This window comes from Chaetomium tenue (assembly GCF_020726465.1).
Source record: "Chaetomium tenue strain MPI-SDFR-AT-0079 chromosome Unknown F5144scaffold_6, whole genome shotgun sequence".
Classification (NCBI taxonomy): Eukaryota; Fungi; Ascomycota; class Sordariomycetes; order Sordariales; family Chaetomiaceae; genus Chaetomium; species Chaetomium tenue.
In genome coordinates this window covers 2,187,692-2,206,088 of record NW_027117334.1, presented here as the reverse complement: position 1 = coordinate 2,206,088, position 18,397 = coordinate 2,187,692, and the positions used below count along the sequence as shown (strand labels likewise).

The 18,397-nt window shown below is 57.0% G+C and overlaps 7 protein-coding genes across 7 annotated transcripts; 1 reads left to right on the top strand and 6 right to left on the bottom strand.

The window, feature by feature from the left end:
• Positions 1 to 38: 38 nt before the first annotated feature.
• On the bottom strand, positions 39 to 4,151 carry F5144DRAFT_615054 (P-loop containing nucleoside triphosphate hydrolase protein; the record flags this gene model as incomplete). The annotated part of the gene is made up of 3 exons (XM_066791787.1): positions 39 to 2,931; positions 2,979 to 3,639; positions 3,847 to 4,151. Coding segments are annotated over 3 exons (3,858 nt in total), but the record flags the coding sequence as incomplete, so codon positions are not given.
• A 302-nt stretch (positions 4,152 to 4,453) lies between these two features.
• Positions 4,454 to 5,461, bottom strand: F5144DRAFT_582653 (putative polysaccharide biosynthesis protein). Its single transcript, XM_066789512.1, has 4 exons — positions 5,323 to 5,461; positions 4,946 to 5,255; positions 4,854 to 4,890; positions 4,454 to 4,796 (listed from the first exon to the last, which is right to left on the bottom strand). Exons 1-4 carry the CDS (start codon positions 5,374 to 5,376, stop codon positions 4,730 to 4,732), a joined length of 468 nt encoding a protein of 155 aa, XP_066639942.1. The 5' UTR covers positions 5,377 to 5,461; the 3' UTR covers positions 4,454 to 4,729.
• Positions 5,462 to 7,015: 1,554 nt separating this feature from the next.
• Positions 7,016 to 7,858, top strand: F5144DRAFT_453179 (uncharacterized protein; the record flags this gene model as incomplete). Its single annotated transcript, XM_066784954.1, has 1 exon — positions 7,016 to 7,858. A coding segment is annotated over one exon (843 nt), but the record flags the coding sequence as incomplete, so codon positions are not given.
• Positions 7,859 to 8,618: 760 nt separating this feature from the next.
• F5144DRAFT_615051 (glycoside hydrolase superfamily) lies at positions 8,619 to 10,170 on the bottom strand. The gene is made up of 2 exons (XM_066791786.1): positions 9,624 to 10,170; positions 8,619 to 9,571 (listed from the first exon to the last, which is right to left on the bottom strand). The coding sequence occupies exons 1-2, from the start codon at positions 9,840 to 9,842 to the stop codon at positions 8,771 to 8,773; spliced, it is 1,020 nt and encodes a 339-aa protein (XP_066639940.1). The 5' UTR covers positions 9,843 to 10,170; the 3' UTR covers positions 8,619 to 8,770.
• A 2,005-nt stretch (positions 10,171 to 12,175) lies between these two features.
• F5144DRAFT_582649 (uncharacterized protein) lies at positions 12,176 to 13,599 on the bottom strand. The gene has a single exon (XM_066789511.1). The coding sequence runs from the start codon at positions 13,273 to 13,275 to the stop codon at positions 12,292 to 12,294; it is 984 nt and encodes a 327-aa protein (XP_066639939.1). The 5' UTR covers positions 13,276 to 13,599; the 3' UTR covers positions 12,176 to 12,291.
• A 603-nt stretch (positions 13,600 to 14,202) lies between these two features.
• F5144DRAFT_632589 (O-methyltransferase-domain-containing protein) lies at positions 14,203 to 15,511 on the bottom strand. Its single transcript, XM_066792504.1, has one exon. The coding sequence runs from the start codon at positions 15,433 to 15,435 to the stop codon at positions 14,317 to 14,319; it is 1,119 nt and encodes a 372-aa protein (XP_066639938.1). The 5' UTR covers positions 15,436 to 15,511; the 3' UTR covers positions 14,203 to 14,316.
• A 999-nt stretch (positions 15,512 to 16,510) lies between these two features.
• On the bottom strand, positions 16,511 to 18,135 carry F5144DRAFT_623227 (tannase and feruloyl esterase-domain-containing protein; the record flags this gene model as incomplete). Its single annotated transcript, XM_066792137.1, has 4 exons — positions 16,511 to 16,631; positions 16,774 to 17,352; positions 17,472 to 17,803; positions 17,872 to 18,135. 4 exons carry the CDS (start codon positions 18,133 to 18,135, stop codon positions 16,511 to 16,513), a joined length of 1,296 nt encoding a protein of 431 aa, XP_066639937.1.
• Positions 18,136 to 18,397: the final 262 nt, after the last annotated feature.

The following is an 18,397-nucleotide window of genomic DNA, read 5'->3' as shown; positions in this document are numbered from 1 at the left end:
CCCCTCCATCACCAACCCCCTCACCACCCGTCTCACCTCCCCCGCCGCCTCCCCATCCAACGCGCTCGTCGGCTCATCCAGCACCAACAGCCTCGGCCTCCTCGCCAACGCGCGCGCAATACACAACCTTTGCGCCTGGCCCCCGGACACTTCCAACCCGCCATCCCCCAGCGGCGTGTCATACCCCTGCGGCAGGGAGGCGATGAAGGAGTGGATGCCGGCCTGCTGGGCGGCGCGGGCGAGGTTGGCGGCGCTGCGGAGCGGGGAGGTGTCGTGGAGCCCGTAGGCTAGGTTGGCGCGCACGGTGGTGGGGAAGAGGAAGGGGGTTTGCGGGACGTAGGCGGTGTGGTTGCGGAGGGACGGGGTGTGTAGGGTGGGGGCCGGGGTGTGGGCGTAGGTGAGGGGGGGGAGGGGGAGGGAGAGGTGGTGGGTTTGGGTGGTGAGGGGGGATTCGGCGATGGGGGAGATGGGGATGTTGAATTTGGAGGTTGCTAGGGCGGTTGGGCGCGATGGGAGTGGTGGGAGTGGGTCGTATAGGCGGAGGAAGAGGCTTGCGATGGTCGATTTGCCGCAGCCGGAGGCGCCTACGATGGCGGTGCATGTGCCGGCGTCGATTTGGAGGTTGATGTTGCGCAGAACTTCGGTTTGAGGAGCGCCGGGGTAGGCGAACCGGAGGTTGGCCATACGGACCGGAAGGGGAGTCAGCAACCGCTTCTCGCCCTGGCCTTCGTGGCTTGCGGTGTGCGACAGGTTGGCGTAGTAGAGCATCTGTACGGCTGTCGTTTTGGCGGCGGCGATTTGCGGAAGATTACCCAACATGGCGACGGAGGTGCTGAGCGCAAAGAGCAGCAGGTTGATGACCCTGATCACGTCGGTTACCGTGAGGAGGCCCTCGCTGAGGATCTTGGCGCCGTAGTAAAAGACGAGAGACGTGAGGAAGAAGATGATGGATTGGTGCACGCCGTAAAACAGTCCGACGAAACCCGCACGCTTCACACCCAGACGGTAGGTAGCCTGGGCGGAGCGGCTATGTTTGTCGTAGAAGTGCCGTTCTAGCGTCAAGGCACGTATGACTTTGATGTTGGCGAAGGTCTCACTAAGGATCGCATGGGTTGATGACGCAGCTTCCTCGCAAATGGCCTCCCATTTGTCGCTCACGAGCGAGTTGGCTCGCGCCGCCGCCATAGCCACGGGCAGCCCGGCGAGCGTCACTAGGGTAAGGTCCCACCGGATAGCCAGCGCCCAGATAAGTGACGCTAGGATCATGGCGGTGATAGTCAAAAGGATGGGCACAAACATGCCGACGAGCTTGCGCATCTCCTCGGCATTGCGGTCGAGGCACTGAGTGATGCGAGCGGGAGAATGGTTTGGTTTGTCGAACCATGGCCGGGGTTGACTCAGGATACGCTTGATCGCCTCGGCACGTAGAGTGTTGACCCATTTCTGGGCCACCTTCTCCATGAGAAAGTAACCAAAGAAGGTGGCGCTTGCGTCGACGACGGCAATGACTGCGAGAAGGCCAGCCCATAGCGAGACCGAGCTTTCCTCGCCTTCGGTAATCCAGAACTCCCCAACGAGGTTGGCAAAGAAGTAGGAGAAGACTGGATTGCTGGCGGAAATGACGAGACACAGCATGAGGCCGAGGATTAGTTGCCCCTTGCCAACCATGTCTAACGTCGGCCAGACAGTTGTCAGGATGGCGGTAAGGGAGGGAAGCCGGCGCCCCTTGGATGGTTTGTCCCGGTCCTTGTGCTTAGCAAGGCGCTCGAGAAAGAAACGCTCCAGTGAATCGAGCGAAGCCTCGCGCTTCACATCCGAATCGGCCCCTTGAACCGAGCGTGCATTCAGAGTCCTACTCTTCTGCACGCCCAGACCCCGTTGGGTGACGGCGTGGATGCTTGAACTGCGGCTTGCGTGGCCGGATTGGGAGGGGTCGATATCCGAGTGGTGGGTCATGGATCTACGGCCTCTTTTGTAAGATTTGGCTCGCTTCGTCCTTGTGTGAGGCACAGACTGGTGAAGGTGAGGGTCCAGAGCACTCGGTTCAGCTCTCAACGAGATCCGCCGAAACAGACCCACGGACATTGGTCGGTTGTCGACGAGGGCGCCGCGGAGTAACTTGGCGTATTGGGCCTCTTCGACGGGGCTGTCGTCAGGAAGATCCGAATCGAACTCGCTCTCACTGTCGCTGAATACGGAACCGCCTGAGGAGGCGTTATCGGCCGAGGCAACGAACGATGCGAAGAGCCCCGTGTCGTCCTCCTCAATGTCACGCCTCAGCCCCTCTTGGGCTACTGAGCCATCCGCAAGCACATACACGTACTCATCGCCCGCAATGTGGTTTACCTCATGCGTGATGATGATGGTTGTTTTGCCCTTCCTCCACACGCGAATGGCCTCCATGATTAGAGTCCTGCTGACGGGGTCCAAGCCAGTTGTGATTTCGTCTAGGATAAGAACGGCAGGGTCTCGAATTTTGGCGCGGGCAAGGGCCAGCCGCTGCTTCTGTCCCCCGCTGAGGTTGTGAGCGCTAGGGCCGATGGTGGTGTTTAATCCGTCAGGCAAACCGGCGATGGTCGATTGCAGGAGGGCCATGGTACAGGCGCTTCGAACGGCGTCATGAGAAACATTTTCGGGTTCTGAGGAGCCGAGTGCAATGTTCTGGAACAAGGTATCGCTAAACAGCGAGCTGGACTGTTGGATAAGAGTGACGTTTCGGCGCAGCCAGTCGAGGTCGAGGGTTGTGATGGGCGTGCCGTCCAAAGCGATTCGTCCAGTCAGGGGCTCGTAGAATCGCACGAGAAGACTTCCCAGCGTGCTCTTTCCGGAACCGCTGCTGCCGACGAGAAAGGTAAGCTGGCCGGCAGCGAACTTGAGATTCAACGAGTGGATGACGGCCTTGGTGGGGTTAGACGGATACGCAAAGTTGACCTGCTGTTGTTAGTCTCATCCAATGGAACCGCTGGCCCATCACTTACGTTGCTCATTTTAACCTCCCCTGCACACCACGAAGGCTTCAACCAGCCGGTAGCCTTCTGCTCCGACCCACAACCCTTCTCCTTGGTGAGCCCCTGAAGAAACTGCCCAGCCGCCATACCCTTCGCCACAACAAGCCACTGCGGGCTGAGCGTCTCGATGGACTGAAAGGCGATGAGAGCGGCGTAGAAGGTGGTCAACGCATCGCCCGGCGTGAGCTCCCCACGGCCCACCAGCATAACAGCGAAGTAGAACCCAAGCACGAACAGCATGATCATCCACAGTTTGACGTAGCTCATCTGCCCGCAGTTACAGAGCACCTGGCGCGAATAGAACTTGGCGGACCTCCGAATCGCCGAGACAAACTGAAAGGCCTCATGGTCGGCCCCGTTGTACACCTTGACGAGGTCGATGGCGGTGGTGGCGGCAGTGACGTGCTTGGCGGCCTGCGCGAGTTCTCTCTTCTGCCCCTCGATCGCCGGGTCGAGAAAGCGGCTGATACCCCAAAGAATGAGCGCCGACGGCACACCCGTCGCGAGCATGACGAGGGTCAGCTTGTACGAGTAGACGAGCGCCACAATGATGCAGGCGAAAAACACAAACACATCACAGACGAGGTATCCCAGCGTCTGAGACGTTGCTGCCTGCAGCTCTCTCGTTTGCCTGTCCCCGAAAGTTAGCACTCACCACCCATTCCCCAGAAGTAGAAAAAAAATGCACAAGAACAAAACTCACGTCTCAACCCTCCCCCCCAACCCCCCCACCCCCTCCCCCCTCCCCTCAAACCACGCCACCCCCTTCCCCCTCCCCACCGCCCCAAAAACCGCCTCCCTCACCCTCCTGGCCCTCAACTCCCCCCCCACCACCCACACGCCCACATCCACCGTCGCAACCACCCACACGCCCACGCCCAACACGCACATCCACACGGCCCACTGGGCGATCTGCGCCAGGAAGTCGTCCGGGCTCAGCAGGCCGGCGCCGAAGCGGCTGACCACGCCAAAGATGCGGCCGAGCAGGATGGCGTAGACGGTGCGGCCGGCGGCGACGAGGGCGGCGGTGGTGAGGGAGAGGAGGAGGAGGGGGGTGTGGTGGGGCGGGGTGAAGGTGAAGAGGTGGGCGAGGGTGGAGGGGGGGGTTGGTGGGGTTGTGGTGGTGGTTGTGGTTGTGGTCATGGTGGGCGGGTGGTTGAGATGGGTGGTGTTGTGATGGCTTTTGTCGGATGGGGTTGATGAGATTGTCGACTTGGTGAATCGAGGTTGGTGGTCTTGGTTGGAGGCTGAGGATGCCATGGTTGCTGTGGTGGTTTTAGTTAATCTGGTGATGGTCTTGTTCGTTGATAGCTTGTTTGCAAACTGATAGAATGGATGAGTTCGGAAAAGTAAGACCAGTGATGGTTGGAAGATTGAGTGATGGTGGTCAAGCCATTGGTGGTAGATATTTGAGCTGTTGACAACTCAATTCGAACTCAAGCTTGGGCAGAGGTCCGATCAGCTCAAGTTTCCAGATCAGTATAATACGAACACTTCGATCCCAGGGACGGTCCCAGAATCCCGGCGCGCCTCGTGGTAACTATTCTTGTGGGAGGGGCGCGGCTTTGTTTGCTCTTAGTATTGTGCTCAACATGCAGGTGGGCCAAACAGGACAACAATATTAAGGGGCTGAAAGAAACATTCCAGGAGGCGGCTCCAGAGTGCACTGGCCACATTTCACGCGATGATAATGGTAATTCTCTTAACATGCAATGGTATTCTCACGAGGACGAGGCCTTCTCTTTTTGAGCCTGCTCATAAATCCAGTCGTTCAAGCCCGCCCGGTTTCTGCGGAGAGTCAGCATCAGGACCTCGTATGATGTACAGTCCATGGTTAGAACCTACCGCGCGATCTCGACAGCATAGAACTGCATCCTTGGCACTGCACATTGTTAGCCCTGCCCCTGTTCTCTTCTTAGTCGGCATCGTGCACTCACCGAAGATGGTCTCCTCCCGGCCGTATTCCCACTTGGGGTTCGACCGCATCATGGTGCCAAAGTTGTAGTCATCAATCTTCTTCTCATACACCATCATGAAGTTGCGCCACCGCTCCTTGCCCTCCTTGCTCTTCATCTGGTCCTCGTCGATGGTCTCGGCCGGGTCGAAGTCGGGGAAGTCCTTCTTAAGGTGGTCGTAGATGTCATCGTCCATGCGAGTCAGGCGCAGCGACGAGCCCTTGACGCGCTCAAGGATAGACCAGTAGGTCTGCATGTGCTGCACCACCTTGACGGCAAACTGCTTCTCGATCTGCGGAGGTCGTCTTGGTCAGTGGGTGGGCGGTGGTGTCGCGGGCGGTTTAGGAGAGGGGCCGTACATCCTCGAGGTTGTCAGCCTCATCAGCATTGAAGTCTTTGGGGGCTTGTGCCATGGCGATGGATGGTGTGTTGACCGGGAAGCTATTGCTGGGAGCAAAGTCGCAAACAGGATGCGTGCGTCAAGATATGCCAGAAGCTCTGCCCTGAAGCGAGCGCAGCAATGGTGGGGTGGTTTTCGCGGGGCTATTTTGTTTATCGATAAGGGCCGTTTTCTCCCCCCAGCTTGCCAGGCTGGCCAAGAGCAAAAGCACAGATGGTGGGGCTCAGTGGAGTTCCGGCTCCCTCCGACCCTAACCCTGTCTACCCCTTTTTACGCAGGTGCCCAGGTGTGTTTACTCGATTTAGGGGGGAGTCACTGCACAAGCATCCAACACAGGTTCACTATTTTTCAGTTAGGGGGTTGGCTTTATGATCTGCAAGATTACACGAAATGGTGATTGGCCAATATCACTATAAACTCCAGATCCGTTACACTTGATCAACAGCTTGGCCACTTGTGTGTGTATAATGTACTTCGTATACAGTATGATTTTATCCCAAGTCAACATCTTGTCGTCCGAGAGTCACTTGGTCATTGCCTGCCACAAATGTGACCATTGTGTTATTTTAAAAGACCGCGACAATAGGGCAGCACTGCCTGAGGCAACCTTCAGTGCCTCCTTCCCAGTCCGACGTGGCCTTTGTGCGACAAGGTTGGCAACTGCGAACATGAACACACTCCTCGAAACAATGAGAAACATAGCATGGATAAACTTCGCAATGTTCAGCATCTTGTATAAAGCTTAGTGCGGCAACCACTTCGACAGGAATTTTAGTATTTTGCCATCGCCATTTTGGGGGCGCCTACCTTATCAACAACCACGAAACACGACTTACTCCGTCACACCTGGATCTGGATACCCGATGCCTTATGCAACACCATTCGGTGAGCTGGACAATTTTCGTATTTTTTTTTGAGACTCAGGCTAATCCTGTCGCATAGTAAGCAGAATGAACCGTCTTAGCAGGAAATTATCACGACTTGGGGGTTCTTCCCTTCGACAAGTGCTCAAGGAACCTGTTCTGGAAATTGAACTCGCCGAGGAACCACAGCATGTAGAAATTCCAAAAACACCAGAGACCCAGGAATTTCCTGAGTCACTGCCGTTATCCACCCCAACCACTCTCAGGTCTACATTTTCCACTGCAGCATCCGAAGGCACCGCCAACACTTCCAGCCTCGACCTGCCGCCAAATTCTGAGCTAGAGCATGTACGAGGCACCACCAGCGTTCCCGATATCACCAAAGTTGAAGCAACATCGTTTGTATTGCCAAGGGTCTCATCGGCTCCGGCCCCCGCAACTTCGTCGTCGTCATCATCTCGAAGCAATAATTCTCTTATGCAGCAAATCCCCGATGAACGGCCCCCCTGGGATCGCAGTATTGAACTCGTCTGGACTAGGCATATTTCCTCTCAGGAAAAGGAAAGCCGGGCGACCGAAGAGGCCTTTGTGGAAAACCTGGCACGTTTGAGGGAGAGTTTAGTCACAGTCGGCCCTAGCTCACCTTCACTCGACGTGCGGAATGATGAGCGACCAGAAGATGGGACCATCTCCCCAAATCACAACACTCAGTTTGGGTCTCATTTATGTGACGCCGCTCATACAAATAACCCCTATTTCCGGCTCCCAGACATCGTCCGGTTCAAGGTGATGAAGTACCTTCTGGCTAGCCATGATCCCCAGGACAAACCCATCCGCATGAACCATCCAGTGTTTTTGTGGGAAGTGTGGCCGGTTAGCAAACCCCGTACACCGGGTGTGGGATCGACCGACTACTTTGACAGCCTTCAAAGCGTCTTATCTTCCGTCGACAACTACACCTCGGTGTGTTCTGCCATGAGAGCTGATGTCTTGGCTACCCTCTTCCTCACCCGCCGCTTCCACGTTGTCTACTCACCCCACGTGCGCAAGGAGACGCAACTAGCGGCAACGCACTACATGGACCGGTACGGGCCGCTCATGGCTTCCGTCACGCTCGAGGTGGACTTTACGAAGTTGGCAGGTGGCTGGCGACCGGAGGCTGTGCACTTCGATGCCCTGCGGGGACTGAAGGGCGTCAAAACGCTGATTGAGGATTTCGTACAACGCCAGCTCACCCGACGCAACACCACCATCCAGGACCTGCGCGTGCTAGTCCGGCGATACCACGGCTTTCGGCCAACCGCCTCCGCCCCGTCTCCAGATTCACCTAAACCCGACCAAAAAGACAACAACAACCACCATCACCACCCAACGGGCACATCCCCACTTCCTTCTTCATCACCCATCTCCACCAACCAACCCCCACCACAACCACACCCCTCACCACCACCAACCCCAACGACCAAACCCACCCCCTACACCGACCCCGCCCACATCGCCCACACCCTCTCCCCACTCAAATCTCTCGGCCCACTCGTGTCAACCCTCACCCTGACCGGCGTCCCGCACGCCTTTGCCACCGAGCTAATATCCGCTTTGTCAGGCCGGCCCGCGCCTGCTACAGCGGCGGGTGCCAGTTCAACTGCCTCGACTGAGTTGAAGGGAGTGGACCGGCCCGCGCGTCGCGTATGCTATCGTGTGGCGGCCGTGGAGTACCCTTTGCTGGAGGGGCAGAGGGCGGTGGTGGGGTTGAGGGCGGGGGGTGTGGGTGTTGTTGTGGTGGGGGGTGGGGAGGGTGGTGACGAGACCGAGGTGGGGGTGGAGGAGGAGGTCGTGCAGCAGGGGGAGAAGGTGTGTCTAGGGGAGAGTAAGGATATGGGAGTTGGGGAGGGTGAGAGGAAGGTGGAGGCCTCGGGGCAGAGGGGCGGTGGGGAGGGGGGGAAGGTCAAGTTCTTAGAGGGGGAGATTAAGGGGGAAAAGTTGGAGGTGGATGGGGGGTTGAAGGCTGTACGCAGGGTCGCAAAAGGAAGGGGGGTACGGAGGTTGAGTCGGAGGTTGGAGGGCGGGCTGTCCCTGAGAGTGAAAGCTGGGAGGGGTAAGGAGGTTGTGAGGGTCTTGGAGCGGTCGATGGATGAGGAAGCCCCGAGGAGGAAGGCCGTGCAGCTGGCAGAGGGGAAGGGGGCGGCAGATGGGAAGAGGAGATCACGTATGGCTCTCGTGGCTCGCAGCGTGGCTCGAAGGATTGCCAGTGGAGGAAGGAAGGGGCTCTTCGGGCAGTACTAGTACTAATTGCACTTGGATGAGGTGCCTCAGGGGCGTGTGGATTTGGGCCCCAATTGAGGGTCTTGTATGGATATTTGAGCGCTGTTGATAGCGCAAACCTGAGTTATTACTGCAGGGTTTATTGGTATTTAGCTTAGAGGTTTTGCTGGAATGAACGAGCGATTACAAGAGATCTAGTAGCATCGGCGCGATAACGACAGCCACCCAAGTAAGCAGGGCTAACCTGGATGTCCTTGGATCAAGCAAAGCCCCTGCCTGGCTTCAACTGGTAGAGTTTGACGGGCACGTGTTGCCGTCGGACCCGGGGTCCGTTGGCGTGACCACCACGCCTGTCCCGGGCTCGCCGCCGCTGCAGTACTGGGTGCAACCGTTCAGCTCGCCCTCGCCGCCCTGGATCTTGAGCACCGTGCTGAAGCCCGAGTTCCCCTGGTCAGTCGCGCACGAGGCGGCGTACTGCTCATCGCTGGCGCCGTTGGCATTGCAGGCGCCCGTTTCTGTGTTGCCGAGGGTGGACGGGTACTCAATGCTGAAGACCGGCTTACCCTCGGCGATGTAGGTCTGGAAGTCCCCGCAGAACACGTAGTCTTCATCGTCGTTGAGCGTCTTGCAGTCCTCGAGAACGGCAAAGTCAAGATCGCCGCCGATTTGCTCGACGAGCTCGGGCGCGTTCTTCTGCCCGATGAGGAGGGTATGGCCTCGATCAGTCGTTAGACTGTGGGCGTGCGTGGCAAGCTCGGTGACGAAAGAGACGTAGTCGCCCTCCGACAGGTTCCAGCCGGTGCCGTTGTTGTTGTCTAGGTCGTTCAGGTAGCCGTCGATGTTGTCGGGGTCTACGCCGTCGCAGCCGTAATCGCGGGCCAGCGTGATGCGGTCCTTCATCCAGTCGCGTGCGGTCTGGTTCTTGATGTTGACCCAGCGTTCGTCGCTGAAGTCGGGCTCATCTGGGGAGTAGATGTTGCCCAGGAGCCCGCTGTTCTTCCACTTGGTGTCATAGTCGCAGTCACTCTCCTGGGCAAGGCCGGCATTGAAGTAGCAGATCAGGATGGCATCGGGGTCGTTGTTCTACACCAGTCAACATCATTTCCTGAGGATACATATATAAAACAAGCCTTACCCGAAGGTGGGTCACAATTTCCGGTGTGCGGGCGACATGGTAGAGGTCAAGATCCCATACCACGGCATCGGTGGGTTGGAGAGCCGCCTCAACGTCAAGGGTGTTTTGAATAATGATTTGCCATTTCACCCCTGGAACAAAGTTGGACGGAACGTCGACTTGAGCTAAGCTGCCTGAAATGGACAAGCCAGCAGTGAGGAGGGATGTAGCACGCTTCATGATGGAGGTGTCAACGTGTAAGTGAAATACGTTGAAAGAGTTGAGGCTTTGCGGTTGGGGACAGTTTGGAGGGGCAACTCTGGAGGTGAGAAAACTGTTGGATGATTCGAATACTTATGCTTTTGAGGTCAAACGACAAGCCCCTTGCCCTGCGTTCCGCTGCGCCCCGAACTTCATCTGTGGGATCTCGTGGCTTGTTTCGGAATCCTTCAACCAAACTCGAACTAGACGCGTGCAAAAAAGGCTTGGCAGGTGGACATTTTGGACTGGCCCCTTGCATTGTTCTACGCCCTAATTTTGCGTTTTGGGGTAGCCTACGGCGCCCGGCGGTACCCCGGCGTTGGGTGAGTGGACAGGGGTTCAGGGGCATCGGGCTTACCGGGTCTCACCGGAGAGGTTTTGTTTCTGGTGGAGTGGCGGGCCACTGTCTCTATTCGGTGCCGAATGCCGCTGTGGTGGATCCCCTGTTATAAATCATCAGATGACATGAATCCCAATCCCCAAAGTCTGGGACCTTTGTGTCTGGTCCGACTCGACCGTTCATGGTGTTGCACGCATGAACTTGACTCCAACTGTGCCGCACCCGGGTGATTAGCTAGCCCCCTGAGCTTGTGTCTTGGGTCGAGACGATGGCAAACGGGCAGTTGAAGCCTCGGGCAAGGCAGGATTATAATTGTAATTTATTCCCTGAGCTATTAGCCTGTAAACAGGCCGTGAGCAGATGGTGGGAATCCGGGGAGAAGTATCTTTCAAGTTGTCCTTGTAAGTGCCTCGGAGAATACGGCACGAGGAGAGGGGTTCAAGGCAAGGAAACACAAATTTCGCAAGGCAGCTTATCATCCATGGTTGACGTTCCATGGAACATGAAACCTGGGAAGTAAATCCGGTTTCTTGACCGCGACTACAGTGTGGTATACCCCCCTTTCCCAACGTAGCTATTTCTGCTGTCTATCACTGCCAAATTACATACTACCTGCATTATTTTACCACTACCGCCCCCTTAGCGTTACACAACAAGTCCGCTTTTCAGGGGCGGAACATGTTATATATCAATGCGTGCTATCAGACCTCTACCACTAGTTTTCTGACTGGTATCAGTTTGGGATCGAACCCTTGCTTATATGATTGCCCGAAAGCTGTCGAGAGAAAGTCCGAGCCCTCGGTTTCCCCCGTCTTACCCACGGAGATGGCGGACATCGATACATCATGACCGGGGTGCTCTTCATATGCCTGGGGCGTCCCATGTATACTAGGAACATGTCTGCCAGATGTGTGAAGAAAACATCGTGATACTTAACAGACCTGCATTGGCAATAGAAGTCTAATGTTAAATTATGCTATTCTTCACCCCATATGCCACCAGCTGGCGGATGGTCTCGTCTTTGTAACCGCAGTTGTTCGACCTTAACCCGTTGAAGCCGGAGGTATATTGGTAAACACATGGTCATGCTTTCAACCCGTCACTTGGAGCCACCGTATGCCAAAAGTGGCCGCTACTGGGCATACCATAATAGTGCCGAATCCGACCTCGCATCGAGTGGCATCACCTCTACCTCGTTACCACATTTAACCGTTCCCCGGAGGGGATACTGACCACACATTTAAGAGCATATAAGGTACAGTCAGCTTACCCAGATCTGTATTCTTGGCCATATCCGAGCGAACCAGTTGTCACCATCCAAGCCGGTGTCACGAGGACCATCAAGTTTACCCTTTCTAACCCGCTCAAGTTGTTGCTTGTCTCGCAGGCTATGCTCGGCTTTTCGGATGCATGTTCAACCTACGTGACGACCCAATCTGGAGACACGTGCCCATAGCTGCCTTGGTAGGCATTGGCTGTGGCCCGGTTCTTGGTATTTGCCCTGGCCGTCACTCGAGTTTTTTACCGACCGTTACTACATTTCGCAGCCCCAAGATCATATGCTCAACAATACTCGTAGTAGGAACAGCCCGGAAGATCAGAAGACCACAGAATTAAGCACCGTTCTCTCAACTTCAGTAACTACTTCGACTTTAGTATTGACCTGAACCCCACCCACTCACAAACATAAGGTAGTGAGATCTCTTCCTCATAAAACAACCAACCTCCTCGAGGCGAGCACTATCACTATCTTGGGAGCCAATAATACCCCTTTTCCCTTAGTCCGAGCAGTCGCATGCGGTTACCATCATGAGCATTCACACCACCACCAGGCTGCATCCAAGCACAATCGCCATCACTCTATCCCTGTGCTGTAAACACACACCAAGAGCGACCGGCGACGAGGCCTAGTTGTTTCGGTGATGGATGAGAACTGGGGGTACTTGTGGCAGCGGGCTCGGAGACGACGGTTGGGCAAAATTGTACATGAAAGTTCATGATTATCAGCGACAGAGAGGAGATGGTATAAAACGCCCAAGTACCAGTACACACAACTATCCTACACAACCCACAACGCCCTCCAAAGCATCACCCGCCCCTCACCCTCCTAACCCCCTCCTCCACCGCATCCATCCCCGTCATCCTCTTCACCACCCCCTCCGCCAACCCGCACGGAATCGCCGTCGCCATCCTGGCCACCAGCGCACTCTCGCCCTTCCACACCTCCGCCGGCACGCTCCTCCCCAGCAACACCCCGACCACCTCCCCCGCCCACTCCTCCGCACTGATCCCCCTCTCCTTCAACCCCTCCTGGCTCATAATCCGCTCCACCTGCTCCCGCACCGGCGCAAACACCGACCCCGCCGGCAACCGGCCCCCACCACCACTGTTATCATCACCATTACTGGTAGAACCGTGCCGATGAAAATTGCTATTCGCAATGATGTTGGTCCGCACCCCCGCCGTCTTGAGGTCCACGACGCGCACGCCAAACGGCGCCAGCTCCATGCGCATGGTCGCGGTGAGCATGGCGAGTGCCGCCTTGGAGGCGTTGTAGATGCCTTGGAAGGGGAGGGCGGCGACGGAGCCGACGGAGGTGTGGTTGGCGATGAGGGGGGCGAAGGGGGGGGTGGTTGTGGGGGTGTTGGCGGGGTTGGGGTTGGGGGAGTTGGTTGTGGTGGTGGAGCGGAGGATGAGTGGGAGGAAGGCTTGGGTGACGGCGAGGTGGGCCCAGACGTTGAGGTCGAAGAGCTCGCGCGCGGCGGGGAGGGTGGCGTCGATTACGGGCATGGTGTAATTGCCTGCGGCGTTGTTGATGAGGATGTCGAGGCCGCGGGTGGGCGGGAGCGCAGTGGTGACGGCCGAGACGGCTGATTCGATGGAGGAGGATGAGGTGATGTCGAGGGTTAATGTTTGGATCCCCTGCCCGGCGAGGGGCGACAGCTTGGATGGGTTCCGCGCTGTTGCGTAGACGTGGTGACCCGCGTTGTGGAATGCTACAGCCAGGGCCGCGCCCATCCCCCCTGGGGAACAGCCCGTGATGAGGATGTTGAGTTTTTGAGGGGGCGGCATGATGAAGGACGAATTACACAATTGGGGACAGATTCAGGTCGTGAGGGGCACGGTTTTGGGGCGCTGGGTGACGAGACACTCAAAGAGTTGCTCCTTAACTTGTTGATGGCATTCCTTAAACTTTTCTCACAGTTCATCTTGTACTTATATAAACGGCCATGGCCAAAGCGACGGGTCGTCGGCGATTTGTGGTTGCCGTCCAGGGGTAAAACTCTCCGTGAGGTGTTGGAAGTTGCGTAGCGATGTGACCGCCTGAACTCGCGAGGCCGCGCAGTCGCTGGTTGCCTTTTTGGCTCAAAATCAGCATGCGCTGGCGGCTGATTGTCACCTTGCAAAGCGACCGAGTCCGAGGATGCAGTGGGGGCCGCGCGAAGCTGAGCACGGCTATATCTACACCCCTGCCATCTTGACAGGTCAAAGAGGCTCCCTCCGCGGGTATCGGAGGGTAGCTTGTACACCTGTGTGCTTGTGTGAGAAGACAAAAGACTGGCACGTTTAAATCTCCGTTTCTTTTCCGTGACAAAGGTTGCAACTTGGAACCTTGAAATGTGTAAATCGCTTCATTGTGGGAGACAATCTTACTAAATGTTAGAATGAAGTAATAATTCTTTGCTCCCTTTCGAGTTGAGCTCTTTTTGACCAGAGGGTGGTCGAGTAGGAAATAGTTGTAGGGCTACAGATGAGTGGTGTTGCTAAACGTTTGTCCTCTAATTACCCCTGAAAATGTCAAGAGTAGGACTTGGAACTTGATTCATTTACGAGGCACACCCAATTTGGTGAGGAGATTCAAAGTGTATAATCACCCCAAGAGCTGATACATGACCAGTAGTATGAAGTGAACATTGTGATAGTTGACATCAAGAGGGGGACGAGAATGCATTAGCATATGACCACGATATGTAGTTACGGTTCTGAATTTTTTCAAGTGTCTTTAATACCATGCTTCATGTAGTAGGCCATCCAGACTCGGGCCGTCATGCAGAGGTAGAGTGTCTAAAGCGTTGCCAGGAATCCGGACTGAGTACACACAACCCCCTTTCCTCAAGCCTTACGGAACTCCAACACCCCAAAGTCGTTAAACTTATCCTCAGACTCCGCATGCAACCGGAAGCCCACAGAAGCCGCCAGTTCTGCATGCATCGCAGCACTGCGCCGCTTACCCCCAAACATCATCATAAACAGATCCTGCGCGGCCCCATACTCCGACGGCCTGCCCGCCTCCAGCAACTTCTCAATAATAAACACCCTCGTATCCGGCGCCGCCGCGTCCGCCACCGCCCTCCACGCGCGCAACACATCCGCATCCGCAAAATCATTCAAAATCCGCCTAAACTGATACACCAACGCGCCGCGCACCGGCTCCGGCAGCGGCTCGTACACGCTCCCGGCCACCAACCGCACGCTCGCCAACCGCTCCCCGCCTTCCTCCGCAGCAGCCACTTCAGCACGACCGGCCTCGGCGGCGGCAATCGCGCGCGGCAGGTCGAAGACGGCGCAGCGCGCCGCGGGCAGGAAGGGGTTGTCGCGCAGGACGTGGCGCAGGCCCGCGCCCTCGTTGCCGCCGATGTCGACGAACACGGGGCGGGTGGCCGTTTCGGCGAGGGCGTCGGGGAAGTCGTGCTGGATCCAGCTGAGGTCGTGCACGCCCTTCATGGGGAAGACGGCGCCCATGCGGCTGAAGACGGCGTCGAAGGCCTGGCCGAGCTTGGGTTCGGCGTCGAGGACCTCGTAGAGGCTGAGGTCCGGGTGGTTGGTGGCCATGCCGAAGGGGGTGGTGCTGGCCGTTTTGGGGGAGGCGAGGCCGTGCTGGGCGAAGTAGGAGGGGAGCTGGGCCATGGGCCGGAAGAGCATGTCGAAGAGGTAGGCTAGGGAGCCGCCGGCGAATTCGGTGGATTTGTAGGGGCGGGACTTTTCGGTGTGGGCTACGTGGCCGGGGGTGGGGGAGTCGAGGAAGGAGGCCGCGATGAGGTAGTTGGCGAAGCGTTGGAGTAGTTCGGGGTGGGCGCCGACCTTTGCGGCGAGTTCGGTGAGTGCGATATCGCCCGAGTCGGGGATGGCGTCGAAGATCTTGTAGTCGACAAAGGTCTTTAACACGCCCATCTCTACCATGGTGGCGAAGTGGCCGACCACCGGGCCGCGGTTGGCATCATTGCCAGACATTTTGAGGGTGGAATCAAGGGGCAGCCAACAATGGCGATGGGAATTTGGTTATGGGCACTGGTAGGGCCGGGCGCTACTGACTGTAGAGATGAGGATGAGGTGTGACTCGGAGGTGGTCATCGCATGGACTTATAATGACCGCTCAGATCAATGGTCCTTACAACGACGCATGCTGAAGGCCCCCGGACATGGAGTGATTTGCAATAAACCGCACGCGATTGCCGCCGTGAGCGCCCTCTCTTCCGAGAACTCACTGGCAAGCGGTACTCGATCCTACCCTGAATCACTCGAGACAGCAACAGCTCTAACGAACAGAAAGCAGACGCGCATCGACCCGAAACAAAAGCGATGGAGTTTGGCGATCGAGACGGCGTCGATCTCTCGGTAATGTATGCCAAGGGATGTGAACGAGTGTCGTTGACGATATCTACTGAGTCACTCTGGTGATCTTCTGCGGGCCTAAGTCCGGCCCGAAATGTTCAAGACATGAGTGTCAGTAGGTTCAATCAGAGGCTATCCAGATCTTCAACGTGGCTAGCCCCAAGTATATGCCATCTGGATCTGGACCATATGTGCTAAGACACAGCTGAGGTTGAAAATAAACCTGCCGCTAGCGAATAGGGTTCATGTGGTTGACTCAGAAGCAAGAGGCATCACACCGCCTAGCCTCCACGACTACGAATAGTACAATCGGTTAGAGCCGGAAATGTCTCACTAGGGGGACAGCCGGGTTGCTCTAGGACAAATATGGTATGGTAAGCGGGATCTGCTGGCACGGATAACAGCTGAGAGGGCTGAATGCCGGGGGATGGACCGGTTGGTTGTTTCCACGAAACGCGATATGCGCGCTTTCCCATCAAAATACTCTCTCCCTCGATAGGCAAATTTCCTTCGGTCTCCCCCGCACTCTCTGTTGTACACTCATGGACGGGTTCCGTTGTGACAGGGAAGCGTATTCCAAAGGCACTGAATGCTTTCATTAAGGGTGCCTAACTAGGTAGGCATTATTTCATCACAGGCATATACAGCCGCGTCTCAAAATTACGATTACCAACCCCCACACCCCACGGCCTCACTAGTAAACACACTCCCACGTGTCCGGGTCCTTCGGGTCCCCGCTGCCGGTGTGCACATTCCTGAACGGATACCGGCAGTGCCTCCTCTTGTAGTCGAACGTGGTGCCGATGGGGTCAGTGCTGCCCAAGACACCGTTCCCTTCGACGAACGAGGTGCCCGTGATGGTCTCGGGAGCCTGGCCCTCCTCAACCCAGCGCACGAGGGCCGTCATAATGTTCTCCTCCGGGTCGAGGCTGGGCGCCGTGTCGCGCGAGTCGCGACCGCTGGCCGAAGTTGGTGGCGCCAGGGCCGCCGAAGCAGTGCTCCATGCCCGAGATGCGGAAGTAGCGGTAGAATTCGTCCATGGCCTTGGGGGTGAGGTTCATGGTCCGGGCAACGTAGTCGTAGTAGCGCGACGCGATGCCGTCCGGCAGGACGGGGCCCTGCAGGCCGTGGTGTTGTAGAATCTTGGCGCCGCGGTCGCGCACCGCGCTGAGGTCGCCGGACCAGGTGCGGATGTTGCCCGGGTTGACCGCGTCCATGTAGGCCCAGTCGGCGGGGCCCAGCGTCCCAGCCGGCGGCGCCGCGCCGTTGTAGACCGTGTGGTTCACCCAGTCATCCGAGAAAGGGAACGGCTGGCCGTTCAGCAACGTGGTGCCTGTGGCGAGCTCTACGCCTGGGCGCAGCCCAGGATACACCAGCTTGCCGTCCTCGCCGTGGAGGTCGGAATACACGGCGCGGACGGTGGCCACCTGCGTGCTGGTGATGCAGGTGCTAGTATTGGCAGGTGTACCCGCCTCACAGATCAGCGACTCGGGGCGGTACTGGCACAGCGATGGTTCCTCGAGGATGCCGTCAAGGCTGCCGTCCAGGCAGTCACACTGGGCCATGATATCAGCGTGAACGGTGGCCCATTGTTCAGGGGTTAATTAGGTGGGAGAGCCGGGAGGGCCGTAATGCGGTAATAGTTCAAACTCCACGAGTTGAAATTGTTGTAATCAAGAGCGGGAGCACCGGCCACAATTCCGTCAACGTCTTCGGGGAAGTCCTGGGCCGACTTGAAACCCTGCCTTCCGCCCATTGACCAGGCGATCAAGTACGACTTTTTGTGTTTCTCGCCGTAGAAGGTTTCCGAAACCTGTTTCCCGACCACGGAGTTGGTATGGATGGACCTCCATGAAAAGTCTTCGAGGGTTTGGGGATTGTTAAGAAAGGCTTCACCCGAGGTACCGTTATGGCCGTTGTTTGTACCGGCGGTCGAGAAGCCGAGTCCAACGGTGTAGGCCATGGTGTCGTACGAGAGAGGCACCCGCTAAGGCCACCGTTACCCGTGCTCACAAAACGGCCGGTCCAGTCTTGCGGCAGCTATGCCTCCATGACGATGCCCGACTCGCTGGATGTGGCAACGTGCATAGAGACGCGGCAAAAGTTGACATCCACGACCAAAGGCGCCTGGCTACAAGAAGGGTGGGTGTCCGGGAAGGTCATGTTTGTGCCAGCGGTCACATATTGGGCGAAGTGGATGGTCGCATTCTCAATTGCCAAGCTGCTAGCGAGTTTAGAGCATTGGTCCTGAATTCCCGCTGGGGCTGCTGCCGCGACGGAGAATAGCGCGGCGGACAAGGGAGAGCGTTGTGGGCGCATCGTGGCGGCTGTCAATGACAGCGGAGGTGTGTTACACCACTGGAAGCTTGGCGGGACAGTTCGTGGGGGGTAGGATAGTGCATTCGGCTCTTGATGCTGGAACATGCAAGAGTTTTAAATACGCAAATAGGTAACTAGGTAGGTATTTTGGACGTCGAGAGGTTTCAGAGGCCTGGGCTCGACTCCTCAAGCCATTGAGCGCCACGTATTGTCTCAGTTTGTCTGCACGCCGCCAAGCACATCTCAGCACCATGTTGGGGTT

Excerpts from the sequence above, each read along its gene's own strand:
- F5144DRAFT_632589 (XM_066792504.1), bottom strand. The coding sequence starts at position 15,435 with ATGTCTGGCAATGATGCCAACCGCGGCCCGGTGGTCGGCCACTTCGCC.
- F5144DRAFT_582653 (XM_066789512.1), bottom strand. The coding sequence starts at position 5,376 with ATGGCACAAGCCCCCAAAGACTTCAATGCTGATGAGGCTGACAACCTC. Across the intron at positions 5,256-5,322 it reads AGGCTGACAACCTCGAGGAT|ATCGAGAAGCAGTTTGCCGT; the intron begins GTACGGCCCCTC and ends CGACCTCCGCAG. Across the intron at positions 4,891-4,945 it reads CCGGGAGGAGACCATCTTCG|TGCCAAGGATGCAGTTCTAT; the intron begins GTGAGTGCACGA and ends AACAATGTGCAG.
- F5144DRAFT_582649 (XM_066789511.1), bottom strand. The coding sequence starts at position 13,275 with ATGCCGCCCCCTCAAAAACTCAACATCCTCATCACGGGCTGTTCCCCA.
- F5144DRAFT_615051 (XM_066791786.1), bottom strand. The coding sequence starts at position 9,842 with ATGAAGCGTGCTACATCCCTCCTCACTGCTGGCTTGTCCATTTCAGGC. Across the intron at positions 9,572-9,623 it reads AAATTGTGACCCACCTTCGG|AACAACGACCCCGATGCCAT; the intron begins GTAAGGCTTGTT and ends TGACTGGTGTAG.